Here is a 19,101-nt window from a genome sequence, read left to right as displayed (position 1 = left end):
ACCGTTTGGTGGAACTCGGGGCTTTTGCCCTGTGGTGGGGCATCTGCGCAGCAGGGAGTGGGGTCTCGGGGCTTCAGCCCCACAGGAGGCACCTACCAGGGCTTGGGGCTTCAGCTAGAGTGGGGCTGAGACCTTGAGCCCTGGCAGACAAGACCCCCAAGACCCCTTAACCCCATAGGTCAGAAGCCCCTAGCCACACCATCCTGCCACAGAGTTGAAGCCCCGAGCCCCAGCAGGCACGTCCTGGCTCTTGAACTTCTGAAGATTGTCATATGCAGCTTGGAGGGTCAATACGTTTGGCCAACCCTGGTATATAGGATGTGAATACAGGGGTGCATTCCGTCACACACAGAAATATAGGAATGGCCATATTGAATCAGATGATTGGTCCATCTAGTCCAGTGTTCTATCACCAACAGTTCTCAGTACCAGCTGCTTCAGAGGAAGGTGGAAGAAACCTTGCAGTAGGTAACTATGGAATAACTCTTTCCCAAGGAAAATTTCCTCCTGAACCCCAATACTTAGATGCAGTCTGATCCCTGAAGCAGGAGGATAGGCATGACTGATATTAATATTTACTATTATAACTAGCTATTCTTATTATATACATGTCTGATCTGTTTACAAATCCAGCTAAGCTCAACCTCAGTGACTGATATTTTGTTCCAATGAGATCCACAGCTAAATGTGTGTCACGAGAAAAAAGTATTCCCTTGGATCAATTTTGAATTTTCTTCCTTTAATTTTTTTTAGTTATCTTGAATTATGGACTGGAGACTTCCATTTCTACTATCTACATTCTTTATAAGGTTTTTCTTTTGCTCTTGTTCTCAGTATGAAGGTTATAGTCAGCTTATTAGAGCAGGAAAGCCAGGGCTTGTCTACATGACAATGTGTATAGAAGCAAGGAGTCATCCCCCTCACTCGTAGTGTAGAATGTAACCTAAATGTAATACAAGGCCTGAATGTAAACTGGTTCAGTGAAGTGTACAGACAGCCTGAAACTGCTCTGTAAGGGTGAAGTGCCCTGGCGATCAGCAGTGAAATGGTTACCATGTTGACATGGAAAATTACTAATTAGATTCCAAGGTTATGTTTTGCACTGTTACACAAGCTCAGACTGCCTCTTACTCCTTCCCAAGTGCCAAAACCCCAGCTCTACCCCTATGCAACTTCAAGGCCCTTCACTTTCCTCTGGCTTCGAAACAGTTACACATTTTCAGTACAAAATTCTGCAGCATGCTGAAAATTGTAAATGTATGGGCAGTGTGCTACAAATTGAATGTAATATTTAATTCAAATTAAATAACCACAGGAATATTCAACAAACTGCTTTATTCATTTATCAAAAAAAATGAAAACTTAAATGAAAATAAAAATACATAACCTGAAGCTGTTGCAAAATTTCCAATGCGCTGCACTGGAGTGACACAGAATACAGGCTCTTGCCACACAATTTATGCTAAATATCACTCACAGGGCCTTGTGCGGGTGTGTGTGTTATATTCATTTGTTTCTCAAAAATACTGTGAAAGGGATAAAGGGAAACAATTGAGTCTTTGTGCTGCTAGCTCGGTAGATTCCTTTCATTCAGTCTAAGAAACTTTTTATTAAATAAATGCTGGACTGGGTGCTAGGGGAAAAAGTTAATGAGGCAGAAATGAGCAAAAGAAAGGTCAAAGAGGTGATATTTAAAAGTTTTTGGCAAACACTTAATCATGATGGCCAAGTCCTTTTTTGTCACCATGGGAATTTATTAAATAAATAAAAATAAATATATAATTTTAATAACTTAAGATAGCACTTTTCATGAGCAAATCTCTACAAAAGAGAGCAAGTATCATTATAATGAGATAATCACAGATGAGGTGTAGAGAGATTAAGGACAATGAGGGAAATCTTGACCCCCATTGAAATCAATGGCTGGGCTCCCATTGATTTCAATGGGGCCAGGTTTTAATCCGTGTTTTCAAACCTTAACCCTACATTTAGTTAAATACATAGTTGTGCGTCGGGTTAAATGTTTGCCTACTCTTTTAAATATCACTTCTTTGTGATCATTTCCACAAAGAAAAAAGTGTGGTAGCTGATATGTGATTGCTAAAGCATTTAAAAATCCCAGACAGGGAAAGTTGTAGTATTACTGTTAGCTGGTCCTTGTAAACCCTTTCCTGTGAATCCTTCACCTCAACTAGCTAACCGTGGTTAAAACTACAATTTGCTCTGTCTGCAATAGCGATCACATTTTAAAAATACGCCCTTTGTTCTAGTGTAGAGGAGTCCTTGACTTTCTTCAACTAGAAGCAGGAGTTGCAGTTGTACAACGCATCTGAAAACCCACCTATTTACATGCTGAAATAGGAATTTAGAGGCCTAACTTCAGGTAACTAATTTTGAAAATTTAGACTTTAGGGACTTAACACAGCAAATCTGTGGCTGAGTCAGGAATAGTGCCTAGGCATCCTTCCTTTCATTTTTTTTAATTATGGAGAGACAGGGTGGTATAGTGGTTAGGGTACTAGTTGGAGCTCTGGAGACCTAGGTTCAGTGTTCCTACTCTGCCACAGGCTTCCTTTATGACCTTTCAGGGAGAAATGTGGCCACAATTTGACTCTAAATATCTTACCCAGGGTCACTGAGAGAGTCTGTGTTAGAGGCAAAAAGAAAAGGAGTACTTGTGGCACCTTAGAGACTAACAAATTTATTTGGGCATAAGCTTTCGTGAGCTACAGCTCAGCTCACGAAGCTTATGCTCAAATAAATTTGTTAGTCTCTAAGGTGCCACAAGTACTCCTTTTCTTTTTGTAGATACAGACTAACACGGCTGCTACTCTGAAACCTGTGTTAGAGCAGCGGGTTGATGTTTATTATACAGGCACTGGTAGTGACTCCATAGTTACATTTTCATGGAGATTTGCTATGAAATCATGATTAAATCCTGTTCTGTTTTACACTTTGGTGATGGAAATTTGTCCCAAAATTTCCAGAAAATTCTTCAAAAGCAATAACATTTTCTGTGTATTTTTTAAAATAAAATAGCTGCTGCTTTTTGTGCTTTCTCTCCTCTCTCTCTCACACACACACATGCACACATGTGCATGATCAGCGACCATTACGCACTAACATTTCAATGGGTAGAGTCAACATGTCTCTGGGCGTTTTTCTGTGGTTGCATTTTTAGCCCTGGCTTTCCTTATGATTAAACAGAATTAAGTGGGTAGGCAGTAACATCCCCAGGTTGAATGAGCATTTCAGAAGCTGCCATCTTTATACCTATGGTGGGAATCAGTAGATGTTTCAGTTTTGGGTCTAATCAGAACATTTAACACTTTACAAAGCAAACCCCTGTGTCACAAGAAGGTTAGAGAGGAATCACATGACTCCTCTCAGCTGCTTCCTCAGTCTCTCCAAAAATTGAGACACCTAGTGACAGGTGCACCTGGAGACTAATTTAATTTATAAACACTAGAAGAAAGGGGAATTAAGATGTGGTATTTGTGACTCATAAGTTCGGTCCCAGTTCCTCCACCGTTGCCAGCCTGCTCTCTCTCTGCTTTGAAACAAGTAATATAAAGTGTCTTCACCTTTCATCCCAGCATGCTCTCCGCCTGCAAGTAACTTTCACTTCACTCTGTAAATTGTGCTTATCCTCTCCCACTTTGCCCCTTTCCCTGCAGGTGAGCTGCAGAGGTATTTCAAGAACACAACTTTGCTCCTCCATAGGGGGATTTGTGTGGCAGCTTCTGTTGAAAGTGAGAACCTACACAAGCGGATTGCCTTGCGTATGGTCCATGATGGGCTGGAGCGAAGCCCAGGCATGTGAGTGAATACCTCTGCCTTAGAGCATCAAAGGATACAGGCATCGAGTTTTAAAAATAAATGAGCAAATATTAATTAAATCTTGGTCTATATGCTTTTCAAAAGCAAATGATGTAATTACCCATAATGCACTGTACTTTTCCAATCAGGTACCCTAAGTCAATTGTTGATGATCTTTTCATGGACTGAAAGTTTATGAATTTTCCTGTCCTCTCTCTCTCTCTCTGCCTCTTCCTTTTGCTTTCTATCCCTCACCAGTATTCTCTGTTCACTGTGCTCTCACACTTGTTTGGTTCTTGTCTCCTCTGTTTGTTCCTTGCCTGTTGTTTAATGTGTACAAAATACTCATGATGAAATGCAGAATTTCCTGTTTTCATGTTATAATGAATTTGTTGTAAGGGCATATGTGGGACTTAAATGATGCATTGTATTGTGCTGGTCCCCTGCACTAGGGTGAATTTCAACTTGATGCAATATAATATATTTGTAACTAAAGAGAATAAATAATAAATAAATAACAATTAATTAATACAATCTTAGAGAATGGGATCACATGAAATGTTGTAAAAGTGCCCCAAGAGGGCTGCTTTCTCTCCTGTGTTCTAGGTTCTTCTCTGCTTTATGTGCTGTACAACCTTTTATCCTGTGGCTTTCCAATACCTCCACCACAGCCATGGTGATGCCAATTGTGTGGAAGCAGTGCTACAAGAATTAGTGAATGCTGAGGAGGAATGTGAGGTCATCGGTACTGCTAGGCAACACCATTTCTGAAGAGCGGGAAGCCAATAGGTAATAGGATGGCTATCAGTAATTTTCCTTTCACCTTTAGATATTTAAGGCGAATCCAGCTCCTGTAAATCGGCATAGATCCCAGGGCAGTCAATTGGAGCGATGTGATTACACCAGTTGAGGATTTGCCCATATTATTTACTTTTCATTACTTTATACAGCAATGTTTATTTTATAGCCTCGGGGGTGCCTGGCAGGTGAAGTGGAGTTGGGCACCTGTGTAGGCTGAAGGGAAGCTGAGGTTGAGGGCATCACTACAGGACAGATTAAATTGTAGCTTATGCACAAGATTTCAGTGAGTTCTAACTATATGGAAAGTTTGAAGGGTCTGTTGTTTGGGTTCCCTAACTCTGCATTTCCATATCTTCACCGTTTGGATTTTCTTTACGTTAAACTGTGAATTTCCAGGGTTGAAAACTCTCACACAGTTTTTGTCTAGAATTTTTTGTCTAGGAATGTCGAGGGGTTTTTTTAAGTGAAAATGTTCATACATGAACACAACACTAAACAAGACTCATAGAGAATGTTCCCATGTATATATCTATTGATTTCAATATATGAAGGATCCACCTTAAATAGTTTAGTTAGTTCTAACTTTGGAGGGTCCTATTCTCTGCTACACTCTGTCTGCTTTACCCAATTTGAAAACAGTACAGAACAGCCAGAGGTTATACAGGCCAGTTAACCTGGTGTTTACAGCTGCTTGTTTAACTGGAGCTGTATTAACAACTTCAGTTTTCCCCCTCCCTCTTATCCTTCAAATTCTTACTGCCTTTTCCACCTCTCTACACACACATCAGTTGCCTGCACTCCTCTACATTCCCTGCATGCACACATATGTATACAATGTAGTTTCTTTACCCTCCTAGTCTATATATTGAGTAGATCTGGTGCAATGGATACTTTTGAATATTTAGGCTTAATGGTCATTTTGTGCCATTAGTTTTCATAACTGAAAGTTACAAAGAAATCCCCCCCTTTCCAACATGGCCATCATCTCTCATTGCTGTCAATGGAACTTAAGCCACAACTGCTCTCAGAGAAGACAGTGCCCATGTATGCTTCCCAGAGGCAGAGGCACTCAGTACCATTGAGAACAATGAAAGAGAGAGAAGATGGCTTTTTCAAAATGGCCACCAACAGAGGGCATCTGTCTCTTCAGTGCTGCCTAGAACAATGGGAGATGGAAGATGTTTTGAAAGAGGGCAGGTTTTATTTCCTAGCTGAACATTGTGTCTTTCAGCCTTTGCTGAAGGAGAAACATCCAGTTATGAAGAATAAGAAGGGAAATGACCACTAATCTTAAAACGTTAAATAAATAATAAAATACAATAATTAAAAATAATAATCTAGTGTAGCTGCTGCACAAGATTTCAGTGAGTTCAAAGAGCAGGTTGTTCTGTTACTGAAATATTAGGGACAAAAACATATAAGACTGGGTGCTAACTTTTTAAAGGTCCCAACTTTTAATTAATTTTAATTCCTAAACTAAGAGATTTACTTATACCATTCTCAGAACATAGGTTCTATACTCAAAATGCTATTATCTCACACTTGTTTCATCCATGGGAGTGGAGGAGGGAATGCTAGACAAGGCATAGGGCTCTCTGTCACTACAGATCATAGTTAAGGTTGTATGGTCTCTTAACTATATTTCCAAACCTTGACATGTTTGGATTTCTTAAGTGTAACTCTAACTCTGAATAACATCTGTTCCTGAGCTAATTTACAACATCACTGCAATGTTTTTTACCCATTAAATTACTGAAACATACTCTCAAACTTTACTCCATCTTGAGTAATGTTTTTGTCTGGGAATTAATAATGGAAATCTTCATTCAGCATTGAAATGCTTCCAGCACATGGAGGCACAGCCCAGAGGCAGGGAAGAAAAGGTGTAGTTTAAGCCCGTCAGGGTCTGAAACAACCCTCCTTCCCCTGCACCACCACCACTGCCATATAAGTTGACAGCCCAGGGAGCTGATCTAAGGTACAGTCCTTGTGGCCTATGGGCAGCTACACAGAACCTCCATCGTGCTATGTTATAGCCCCACCCAACCCAACCCTGGCATGACCCTACGCTGGGGTTGTGAGAGGGCCTGCACAGGGCATCCTATAGCTGTCCAGTTAGCACTTGTGCTAGAAGACTTTGCCACCTGTCAGCTAAGGGGCTTTTTTGCCCCATATGCCACTGCAGGGGCTGTATTGGGAGGGAAAATCCCTCCTTTTGTTTTTAAATTTGGAGGTCTTTCCATCTTAGTACTGACCAGATCCAACCTTGCTTAGCCTCTCAGATCTAAGACTGAGGCTATACAGCTATAGTCATGTAATGTGTGTTACTGTTAGGTCTTTATTGCAAAAGTAAATAAACAAGAAAATATGGAATAATAAGATGCTGCATTAGGTCCCTGAATAGAAGGAAGTGTTTATCGAAGATTCTTTCCTGGATTCATTTTCCTGAATTTCATTATTCATTCATTTTTCATTTATATTCATATCCTGCATATTCATGGACACAGTTCTGATTGAAGCCAAGAAAATCAGCTCAACTCCCATCTCTGACAGTCTCTCTCTCTCTCTCCCCCCCCCCCATCTCTCCATCCATTACTTAGGTCTCAGCGAAAAACATGGCCAAGCCTCAGTGGAGGTCATTTCATCAATGAGGAGTAAGAACGAATCCTGTGCATCACTACTGGAGATATGAACTTACACAGGTTGCAATGAGATGAACACAAGAATGGCAAAGGAAGGGCAAACAGAATCTTGCAAATGAACATTTTAGATGTGCTTGAAGGGAAAAGATTATGCAAGGAGGTGGGGTTAGGGTAACAGATATCCCTATTTTATAGGGACAGTCCCGATATTTGGGGCTTTGGTCTTATATAGGTGCCTATTAACACCACACCCTGTCCCCAATTATTCACACTGGTTAGGGTTGCCAGCCCTCCAGGATTGTCCTCATTCTCCAGGAATTAAGATTAATCTTTAATTAAATATTATGTCCAGGAATACTAAATATTATGTCCAACTAAATTGGCAAACCTACTTGCTATCTGGTCACCTTAAATGGTTAATGTATGATCTGGATCTCCACTATGCTATGATCCACAAGCCACACAAGATAGATGTTGCTTAATGAAGCTACTGGAAGATGCTCAGATGTTATGGCAATGAGTGAGGTACAAAAATCTACATAGATAGAACATATTAGTAGTGTTGGGTTTCCCGTGATTCCCGCCACTGTGATAGTGATATTAAAGGTTTGGCCGTAAACACTGTTGGTTTCATGGAGGTGGAACCCCATCATCACAGATCTAGAGATAGACCCTTGGAACAAAGTGACTCTTTCCATGTATCTAATGGAGATGTCATTGAGATGTCAGAATAAATGGAACTTTTCACAACTTCAGCAGATTTAGTTCTTGCCTCAGGTGTTCCATTACACGCCCTGAACATGGCCTTTTGGATAGCTGGGAAACATGCGTTTAAAAATATATTTTCCTTTCTTGGTTTGTAGTGCTACGACCACTGACTTCAGTTCCCTGGTGCATACTAAGGTATTGTGATAGGTAGTACCTACAACCATGTGACCAACACTCATCTGCATTATAAAGCAGTACAGCAAGAATGATCAAAATTTGCTCTAAAGGAGAGTATGGCATACTCCTCTATCTTTAATGGGAAGTAGATCTGGGAGAGTCCATATATTACAGCATGCCATGCTTTAGCTGGATCCTATCATCCTGGCTCCTGAGATCAAGATGAAACACAGGTGCTGTAGTTTCTGTGGTCCATATCTCCATCTTACATGAAAGGCTGTGATCAGTTGAATTGATTAGTGTGAGGAAGTGTAGCCCCTGGGCTCCTAGCAATAGCAAATGTGGCCTTTTGTTCTGCAAGATTTGGACCACTCCTGCAGTCAGGATGTTCAGTCAACTAGAGCACTCTAGGGCTGGCCATTCTACACCTTATAAAATCAGGCTCAGGTGCCTCTTGCAAGGTTTATGTTGGATCTACCATCACAAAGCTACCATGGTGACAGAAGGAGATGAGCTAAACTGACCATTTATTTTTAAGATTTTTTTTTAAATAGAAAGACCTACTTTTATTGAATCTGCTTTATTACATAGAATGAGGTTTCAGATAAATGGTAGTCAGTTTACTGGAAGATTCTCTTCCTGAAATATTCACAAAGCACCCTTGAATTTAATTCTAAGTGCCTTCTGGAATTAGATAGAGAGTATTGTCTAATCAAAGGACACTTACCTTCTTATAGAATATGAATGGTGTGCACATGATAGCCAACCCAATTGGAACTGTGAATCCCCCAAACAAGGGGCAGAATCTACCTCAGGTAAGAGGTGGTAATCTTCTGGGGGAGACAATTATCACACATTCTTCCTGGCTTCAGGTTCTTACCTTGTAAGTAGCTTTCCATGAAATCTTTGCCTCTGCAGTCTCAGAACATTTGACAATTAAGCCTGTGCTGGTTCCTCAGATGGTTTCCACTTTTTTAGTTTCCCCCTTCATAGCCCTGTTACATCTTTTGGGTTTCTTTGGTGTAGCCAAAAGGTGAGAGGAGCACCTTTCATAGAGGTGCTCCTCACAGGCTGTTCCCACTTGCATTCAATATCATATATTCCGTGCTATGGCTGAACGGTTTCCATTTCTGTTTTGCTGTTCCACTTTGTTTCCCCAAATGTCCCTCTGGAGGTACCTCTACATAAATATCAATTTTTGGCATAGATCACTGTCTAGAGCCAAACATAAGGTAGACAGAAACAGTTCAAGCACCTTATAGACAGCTCTATCAGCCCTCACTTCCAATATTCCTGCACTTCCTGTCCTTTGACAACCCACCACATGCATGGCACACACACACAGAGACACTTCTGCCAATATTCCTCAATCCTGATCTGCATTTCCTTCTTCCAATCATGGGCATGACTGAGGCAGGACTTCAGTTACGTGTATGTACTGTTTTTATGCACAAACAGATGCCCAGCAGAAGTTAAACTCCAATCAACACATTTATTTGTATATATGGCTCAAAGTGAATTTATACCCAGATCTTCAGAAAAGCTACTGCACTACCCTTGCCACTGAGCATCCTTCCATCTCACCCCAACATTCAAGGGTTATTTTGTAACCACCAAACTCATTTCAGTTTTGACCTAATACAGATTTGAACCAGGATTTTCATGAGAGAGACTGCAGGAGGATTGATAAAATCATAGCAGTACCAGATTCCTCATGGAAAATAAGCCCATTACAAACCAGTAGAATTATATTATGGCAAATGAATCCAGCTTCTCTGCTGCTAGGCCTTTTTCCTGAGCCTACAGTACAGCCTTTTCTCTTTCTCCCTTCCCTGCACTACAAGTGATAGGACTCTAGGAGTGGCGCCTTATTATTTTCAATATAACTCCTTAATTTCCCAGAACCATACACTGACAGCCACCACTATGGAACCTTCTTTGTGTCACGCTGCCTTTTGCAGCCATGTTTTCCTTTACCACTTCTCTCTGGGACATATCCTAACAGCTATGCATTAGGTATCACAGCTAACTATCTTGCACCTTCCCCCTCTTAATATTAGATTGCTAATTAGAGGTTATGACTCATGAGTCAGTGTGAGGGTGGAAAGTCTGCCAAATATCACCCTGAGGCTTCTAACATGCCTCAAGGATTATATGTTCTTAAAACTGAAATAATAGAATCTCCTCCTCCCAGCTCAGCAAGGTTTCCTGGTATCCAGTTGAGATTTCATGGAGGACTGGAACTGGGCCAGACTCTGATCAGAAATCTGATTACTGTTTATCTTGCATTTTGGTTGCAGATCAAGCAGTTTGGGGTCACTTGACAGGTCTCTAGTTCTGATCCCAGTTAATTCCCATGGAGAATAAGCTGCCTGCTCTTTCACAGGCAGGTTATTTCTTTGTAACCTGTAGACATTTTTGCACTCAAAGTTTCCCTCTGGCCCAGGCCAGTCTGTTGGTAGTGTCTAATACTCCTTACGGCATGTCTTTCTTCTTACAGACTCAGATACTTGTTCTGCCTCCTAACCCCAGAGATCTGGATCTGAGCACTAAATACCAGTACCAGTCCAGACATGATCACATGATCTGCAAGTGCCTGTCCTTGAGCATCTCATATGCTGCAACCATTGGGGGACTGACCACCATCATAGGGACCTCCACTAGCCTCATCTTCTTAGAGTACTTCAACAAGTAAGTGATATTGCCTAGTCTCTGATATTACATTAGGGACCTGTGCTGGAGTAACTATCATCATCATGATGACTCTATCAAAGGGTTACTGATGTCTAGTAGAAACCTCAGAAGATATTCTGTTTAGAGCTAATTTTGCTTCTATCTAATATACTTTCTCTTTGTATATACTTTCTCTCCTAGGGCTTTATTACTAAGGGTATTTGACTGAAAGCAGGATCTTTATTTCTTATGTGCCCATGCCCAAATGGGAGTAGACCTCTTTTGAAAAGATTTTGCCCTATATTATAGTGGGCACATGTATGTACACAGATGGAAAGTTTGTTTGCTTCTTCTATTAGAAAAAATGAAAAACTACTTTGAGGGTCAGAGATGATTTTCCAGAATAACTTCTTGTAAAACTCATTCTGGTGATGAACTCTAGATGGAAGGTTGGGTTTTCAAAGAAGACATATTAGTGTGCCTTGCTATTATGACACTTCTTGCACTTTTGGGTTGTCATGAGATGCACTGCTAAACAGCTTTGCCAGAGTCCAGTCTGCTGTATTAATTATTTTATGTTTTGTGGCCCAAGACCACAAGTGCACAGAGACCATGAATGAAGTCCTGGTGCTATTGAAGTCAATAGAGTTTCAGTAGGGCCAGGATTTAATCCCTTGTGCTTGCCTGTACCTCTGAAATTATCTCTACCTATGCTATCATTTAAAAAAAAAATTTCACTGTATTGAAGCAGTTTGTGATACAACTAGGATGAAAGACACTGTGCAACAACAGTTGTATTGCATTATAATGTCCCTTCACTGATAAATTTAAATTCCATCCTCAAACTAACCTGATATTTCCATAGCTATGGTTGTTTTTACATGTCATCCAGACTACCCCAAATATGAATCAATTTGTTTCCATCTTAAACTCCTTGGAGCAAAGAGATATATTATGCAAATGTTGGTTTCTGTTGAGATGAGCATCAGGATGTATTGATCTGTGAACTTCTTGACTGAGGTGAATCCCTGTCAGTATTAACCTCTTTGGATACAAAAACTGTTTTTCACTACAAAATGAAGTTGTCACCTATATTGTGACATGTTTTGAATCTATATTACACTGGGACAAATTAATTCCTCCTGTAGTAGCAATAAAAATATGTACCATAAAAACATTTATAAAATATCTGGGGTAAACTGAACACATGTTGGTATTCGGTGTGGTGTTGATATAAAGGCTAATTTGGCATTCATTTGGGAATGGCTTTGCTATGCATGTGTAATGCAGTTATCACAAACTCATGCTAATACAACCTTTATGCCATACCACATGTCCATATATGTATGCACAGATGCATGTTGTGGGAGTCTGACCATGCATCCAGTGGCCTTCTTATCTCTTATACAGCCTTTTCCTTTACAGCCGCTATCCACACGCTGAGATGGTGAATTTTGGAACTTGGTTCTTGTTCAGCTTCCCCATCTGCCTCATCATGCTGGTCCTGACTTGGTTCTGGATACACTGGCTGTTCCTGGGATGCAAGTGAGTGGAGGCTGCTAGAGCTGTGTGGGAATCCCAGCGCTAAAACAGCAGGGAGTGCTGCAGCTTCCTCCCAGTGCTGATGCTAGCCCATTGGGGGTCCTAAGCAGGAATATTTTGGGGCTCCCCACACAATACATACTAATAATTAATAGGGCTCCCTCCTTGAGCTGCTTAGGGCCCTAAGTAATTGCTTAGTTTGCTTATGCCTAGCGCCGGCTCTGCTGAGAACCACCATTTTAGAGTTCACAAAGGCACTAAAAATCCCAAAGGGCAAATGCTGAGTTACTATTGCTTCCCCTTATCAGGGCAGTGGGTCCTGTCCACTCCCTAGAGAAATTCTCCTTTCCTAGTAGCACTGGATGTGCAACAATGGACTTTATTGATACTTGAGTCCAGTGGCTGAATAGGGCTGATGAAAATCTGTGCTACACATCATGTTTATTTTTGATGGGAAAAGTTTTAACAATGCCCTGCCTTGATGAGGACCATTAACCAGCCTTCTGATCAGCAGGTGCAACTGAAAAAAACAAAAAAAAGAAAAAGTCAGTTAGTAAAAACATGCCCGATTCTCCTCTCACACTGCTGTAAATCAGGAGGGATGCCACTGAGGTCAGTGGACTTACTTTGGAGTCAAACTAATGTAAATGAGAGGGGAATAAGGCTCAGTATATCTGTACTTGTACTGGTATAAAGTGCTATACTCACAGAATTAGAGACGAAAATCCTGTGTTTATCAACAGAACAGGTGGGCAGTGAGAGTTAAAGCTTTTCCTCACTCCCAGGCTGAAGGCAAGGGAAGGAGTTCAGTCTCTATGATCACTTTAGACCAGGAATGGCCAAATTTACTGACTCGCCAAGCCGCATACAACAATCTTCAGAAGTTCCTGAAGGGAACATGCCTGCTGGGGCTCGGGGTTTCAGCCTTGCGGTGTGGTGGTGGGGTGGTAGTCTCCGCCTACCAGATTGTTTGGGAGAACTCGGACTTCTTCGCTGTGGTGGGGTAGTGGAGCTAGGGGCTTCTGCCCAGCAGGGCCAGGGGTCTCGGGACTTCAGCCCTGCGAGGCATGCCTGCCAGGGCTCAGGGCCTCAGCCCCACTCCAGCTGAAGCTGGGCTGAAGCCTCAAGACCTCCCTCCCTGTTGGGCAGAAGCCCCTAGCCCTACTATCCCACCACAGGGAAGAAGTGCTGAGTTCCCCCAAACAGTCTGGTAGGTGGAGAATGCGGGGGGAGGTGGTTGCTGGGGTGGCTTCGCAAGCCACTCCTTAACTGTGAAAGAGCTGCATGCGGATCACAAGTCATGGTTTGGCCATGCTATAGACCATGGCTATAGACCATGGCCTCTCCAAGGGACAAATAAAGCCAATTGTGAGGACAAGAGGGAGTTTGGCTGACATCATTTATATATTTCACATAAGACAATGAATAGCTGTTAAATGATGATGACTTCTGGTTGCTACTGATCTTGAGTGCATTTGAAGAGGTAAATAGTTCTGTGTCCTTTAATCAATCAATCCCCTGAGTCTTCTAGTTTCAATTTAAAAGGCTATAATAAATTATTTCTTTTTTAATCCTGAGAGGAAACAGGCCCTAACATGACCCTCAATGCCTTTATTTTTTTAATAAACAGCATTGAAATTCCACATTCCATCCAAGAATTTGCTCTGATTAATGTTATTCTAAAGAACATCAATGAACTGAAGCATTATTGACCTTTTGTGAAGTGTTGGTTGGTTCCAAGACTCTTTAATCTCCAACTCCTGTTCTCTGTGGTTCATCTATGATTAGAGAATATGTTAGGTTAGGAGTTTGGCTATAATGCTTTGCCTGCAAATCCTTCTAAGACTTTACAAATGATATGGATAATATGTTGAAGCAATGTTTAGTTTAGTGCTTGATGATGGACGTCTATGGAATTCCTGGTAAAGTTCATGCCATGTATCCTTTCTAATAGGGTGTCCACTGTCAATCTCTTAACCCCTAGTACAATGACTGGAACAGCTTTCCAGATTTTCTTTTTAACCTAGAAACTCAAGTTCTTGGATCAGAATGTAGAGTCTAGCCTTTTTGTAGGTCAAAGAGGGAGGGAATCAGGCCTATAAAGTTCTTCCTACCTGAAAATCAGTGGAAAAAATACTGTGACCCCTCCTTAGGACAGGAGAAAGGGTTGTTCACAAAGACACAGCTTTTCACTTCAGCTAGTGCTGCACAAAGTAAGTATTGCTGCAAATATCTAAGTGTCAGTTTTACAAAGGTATTTTGGTGCCTAAAATTGCAGATAGACTCCAATGCAATTTACAAAAGCATCTAAGGAGGTTAGGTGTCAATCTCCCATTGGAACAGAAAAGCAAAATGTTGCTACAGTACTTGAAGGATAGTCAAGTGACACTACTGGAAGCAACACAGAGAAGAGGGTTAAAAAAAAGCTTACAAGCACCTCAGTTTAAATAAATGAGTCCAGACTTTGTGACATGCAAATGCAATTTTCCATGAGCCTGAAGGCTGCACCTAATTTGCATATAAATTTGTAGGCAGTTTAAATGCACTCAGTCATAAAATGTGCTTGTATTTGTATCTCCTTGACAGAAGTATAGAAATTGTTCACTGGCAGAATAGTAGGATCATCGGCTTTGACTTTACCCTTCAGTTACAGAAAGAGTGGAACCTTACAAAAGTAATGCTGGTTTAAACAGTGCTACAAATATCAAAGGCAGTCATGTCAATCTCATGGACAACAGACACTGTAGTTGTGGGGATTCCCAACATAAAATGGGTCATTCAGTCCTTTGTTCAGAGCTTCAGTTTGTATCAAAGTTCCTCCAGAGGTAAGAAGCAGAATTGAAGACAAAATGGAGAAGAGGCAGCTGCCTTTTACAGTATTTTGCCATGCGGCCTGTGCTTCTTTTGTTTCAAACACAAGCTGCCCAGCACATGGCTTGAAAGCCTTAGAGTTCTGTCCATAGGCACGCCCCTACATGCCTTGCTGAATCATAAGGTGTATTTGCCTTCTCTGAATGCGTCAGTTGTATAGCTGATGGTCCTTAATGGGCCACCAAGCAGGCTAGGCAGTGCTGTCTGGGGATGTCACCCAGAAGAATACCTCAAGTTTTGAAATACAGACATACATATCTATAACCCATAATACAAAGGTGCACAAACATATAAGCAACATTATCATATTTGGCAAATTATAACATATTTTCAGATACCTTACAGGGCACAGGCATATCTGGCCTAACACATTACAATTTTACGATATTGTTATTCATAATATCTTCAAGTGTCCCTCAGATTCCATACAGCATCACACTTTTACCAGACTACTTAAAGCAAAGAAGGTTTCACCCTGAGCTTTCAAGAATCATACTCTCTTCACCAAGTCAAATGAGATTAGGCAGCCAGAATGCATCTTGTGTGCACTGTTCAGAATGCTATTCCTGGAAGGGGACAACACATAGTTCCACTATATAGAAAAACTAGTCCCAGTCTAGAACAAAACCGCTATGTTTTGGGCCACAACCTACCCATGATGTGGTGTAAAGTGGTTGTAAGATGCCCTAAACAGGTACTGTCAGAACACAGGAAACTGGGCTCAATGGACCATTGTTCTGACTGAGTATGGCCATTCCTATGTTCCTAAGGATTGCCTGGCATAGGGACCACCTGGATGTTGCAGGTCTGGTGAAATGGCTAGTGAGGGGAATGTGATGGGGCATGACAGAGAGGAGTAGCATGGCTGGAACACTAATGTGCTCCAGTGATTATGATCTGGCATATGGACCCTTTGTGTGTTATTACCAGCTGGTATTATTTAGAACAGCCCTAAGACTGCTCATGCTGGGGCTTGGACTGGATCTCAGCACCCCTGGGAATTGGATGAATGCAAAAGTGGCATACAGCAACCTTCCCTACTTTTGCTCTCATGTCCTGCACCAAGCACAGCTCAGCCAGCCACAGGGATTAGGTCCTCAGCTATCTCATCCACTGCATAATTTGCATACTATGGTATCTTCATTCTGAAATCTGACCCCCTTCTCTCATATTCCTATGCCAAATTATCCTTCTCAGTTTTAAAGAAACATGTTCTGTGAGCAAGAAGAAGAAGACCAAACGAGAAGAGATGTCAGAGAGGAGAATTCAAGAGGAATATGAGAAACTGGGGGATACTAGGTAAAAAGAGCATATATTCCTGTGGAATTTGCCTTTCATGTGTTGGAACCCATCTTTTGTTTTGTCCTCCAAGCTGAATTTGTTTTACATATATTGGACTTGATCTCTCAATTCTTCCTCCCTATTGAATAAGTCCCTATGTTTTGGAACTTGTTTCTCTTTCTTTTCAGAGTAGGTGTGGGGTCCACTATAAAAATAAGTCAAAACTAGAGACTTGAATAAAAACACCTATGGTTTTCTTAAGGGAGGCAGAGGGGGAGATGGGAAGAGGGCATTGGCTTCAGACTCAAACCCATAGATCTGGACTTGCCCCTACAGTTAAGGTTCCAAAACAGAAAGGAGCCTATTTTCCAATTTCATATCAGATGTGGCAAAGAAAAGCTAAATTTTGCAAGATGCCCACCTTTCACGATGGGAGCTATCTCATGATATCAGCTCTTCTTCAAAGATGTCTCAGTGTTCAGTGGAAAGTTTATGAGATCAACTTGCAAGATTTTAGCATGATCAAATTTGAATCTAAATCCTAGTCCTTATTCAGCCTCTGAACCCTGAATCTGAACCCTGAATAAAATCCAGATCAGAATACCAACTTCTCAGCCCATCTCTAGTCTAGTATTTGTTTGTGTTTAAAGTAGTGATGTTTGTTTATTTTAGTATCTGTAATTATATTTTTCATATGCTTTTAAAAATCACATAGAAAGCCATTTACAATGCAGAAATAAGGGAAGATGTATTTTGTTGCCATATTTCAGTTCCTGGATCATAGAAATACCATAAGAATACAAGATCTTGTATTTGCTTGGGGTCATAAATATCTTATGACAAATGAAAGTATAAATACAGATAATGAGATACTAAGCTTTATTTTTTTCTGATTTTATTTAGGTAACAGCTAGGACTCAAATGTAAAACCCTAGTTCAAACTGATCTGCTATTTTATTCTCCCAGTAGATTTTTTCCTTGTGTGTTGAAACCAATCTCTAATTCCTTTCTCTCTGTGGAATTTGCTACTGGATTTTGGCATTAATCTCAGGTTCTATTCTTGCTTTTTCTCCCCACCTCTTCTCCCAAGCTATCCTGAGATGGTGACTGGGTTTTTCTTCATCTTGATGGCCTTGCTTTGGTTTACACGGGAGCCTGGCTTTGTTCCAGGCTGGTCATCTTTCTTTGAGAAGTAAGTGAGTAAGGTTATCTCCTAATCATCCGCAGAGGAATGAAGTTCTGATTTTCCTGGGTTTCTAAAACAATTTGGTTGATTGTTTTTTGGCCATAGAATCTCAGGATGCCAGTAGCCATTTTGATCAAGGCTGGATCATATAGAATCTTAATCCAAAACTGAGAGTGTTCACTATTTTAATTGTACCTGTTCACACAAGCAAAACAGTGTCCCTGTTTCTCCAGGTGGCAGGGTGACTCCATTAAACTATGAGAAACAACATGAGAAACTTGTTCCTAGTAGAAAAAATGAAAGAGCCAAATTCTAAAGTCAGAATCAAACAAATCTTTAAAAAAAAACAATTTTACTACAAATAAATCCCAAAAAGCATGTTTGCTGCTAGGTTTGATTGTTGTTATAGTTCACAGTTCTGGTGTTTGGGGCTTGGTTTTGGATATTAGCACAGGGAGCATCAGATAACCTGCAGACTGTTTTTAAAGTCATCATCATTCTCTAGTTCATCCATGCAGAGAAAGAGTTGGATTTTCTCCCAAAATTTGTTTACTGACATTTGGTTCTAGTAAACATACCTCTTTCTGTCACCCTCAGTTTTATCAGGAATACTACAGAGGATTCAGCATTTAAATCCTGAACAGATCTATTGAGTAGATTCAGAGACTTTAAGACTCGAAGGGACCATTATTAGTCATTAGAATACTAATAATTCTTGAAAAATGATTACATCTAGCTTGCACACAGATGCTCAAATCAAGGGAAAACACCAATTTATTCCCTTCACATTTTGGGATAGATTTTCTAAAGGACATTTACTAAATTTTGAGCATTTGCAAAATTGCATGTGTAGAGCCCTGCATGGATACAAAATCTGTATCTGCATCCAATCCGCAAACATGATCCATGGATATCTGCATCAGCGGATCCGGATATCTGCAGATATCCATGGATTTGCAGGGCTCTATGCATGTGCACTGATATGTTTCCACACATGAAAAGTGCAAGCACATGGGTTTGTGACTGTAAATCTCTAACAACTTCCCTTGGACTTGCATCGAAATCGTCATGGATTATTCACTTCAGTGAGCTACATTGATTTACATCAGCTGAGATTCCCAACCAGTGTAGCCATTATGTTACTGACAAAATGTTAAAGTGGTTGTCAGTTAAGCAAAGTTTGAATGGCACTGTTATAGAGCAATACAAGTACATCACATTCTTGTATTTGTGTTGGTGCTGGAAGGAGCTGAAATGATTTTATGCTGAAAGTATTTCCCTCTATAATATATAGAATAAATATATGGCATGATATGTGGAGGAAAGGTACGCCAAACCCAATAACAAAAAAAAGAAAAGAAAAGAGAAAGCTTGAGTAGCTCAGCTCCCTCAGTTCCCCAT

General features: G+C 40.7%; 1 protein-coding gene across 1 annotated transcript in view; it reads left to right on the top strand.

Moving 5' to 3' along the window:
- The window catches only part of SLC13A4 (solute carrier family 13 member 4), a 40,087-nt gene that overhangs the window by 10,406 nt on the left and 10,580 nt on the right, over positions 1 to 19,101 (top strand). The window contains 14 exon segments of the mRNA XM_038407644.2: positions 3,683 to 3,793; positions 3,796 to 3,819; positions 4,426 to 4,460; positions 4,462 to 4,507; positions 4,510 to 4,572; positions 4,574 to 4,605; positions 7,219 to 7,256; positions 7,259 to 7,274; positions 8,126 to 8,165; positions 8,885 to 8,962; positions 10,648 to 10,838; positions 12,246 to 12,365; positions 16,431 to 16,532; positions 17,605 to 17,706. Of these exon segments, the coding sequence (XP_038263572.1) occupies positions 3,683 to 3,793; positions 3,796 to 3,819; positions 4,426 to 4,460; positions 4,462 to 4,507; positions 4,510 to 4,572; positions 4,574 to 4,605; positions 7,219 to 7,256; positions 7,259 to 7,274; positions 8,126 to 8,165; positions 8,885 to 8,962; positions 10,648 to 10,838; positions 12,246 to 12,365; positions 16,431 to 16,532; positions 17,605 to 17,706 (998 nt within the window).

This window comes from Dermochelys coriacea, chromosome 1 (assembly GCF_009764565.3).
Source record: "Dermochelys coriacea isolate rDerCor1 chromosome 1, rDerCor1.pri.v4, whole genome shotgun sequence".
NCBI lineage: Eukaryota > Metazoa > Chordata > Testudines > Dermochelyidae > Dermochelys > Dermochelys coriacea.
Note: the sequence above shows the minus strand (reverse complement) of the source record. Positions and strands in the feature narration are given on the sequence as shown.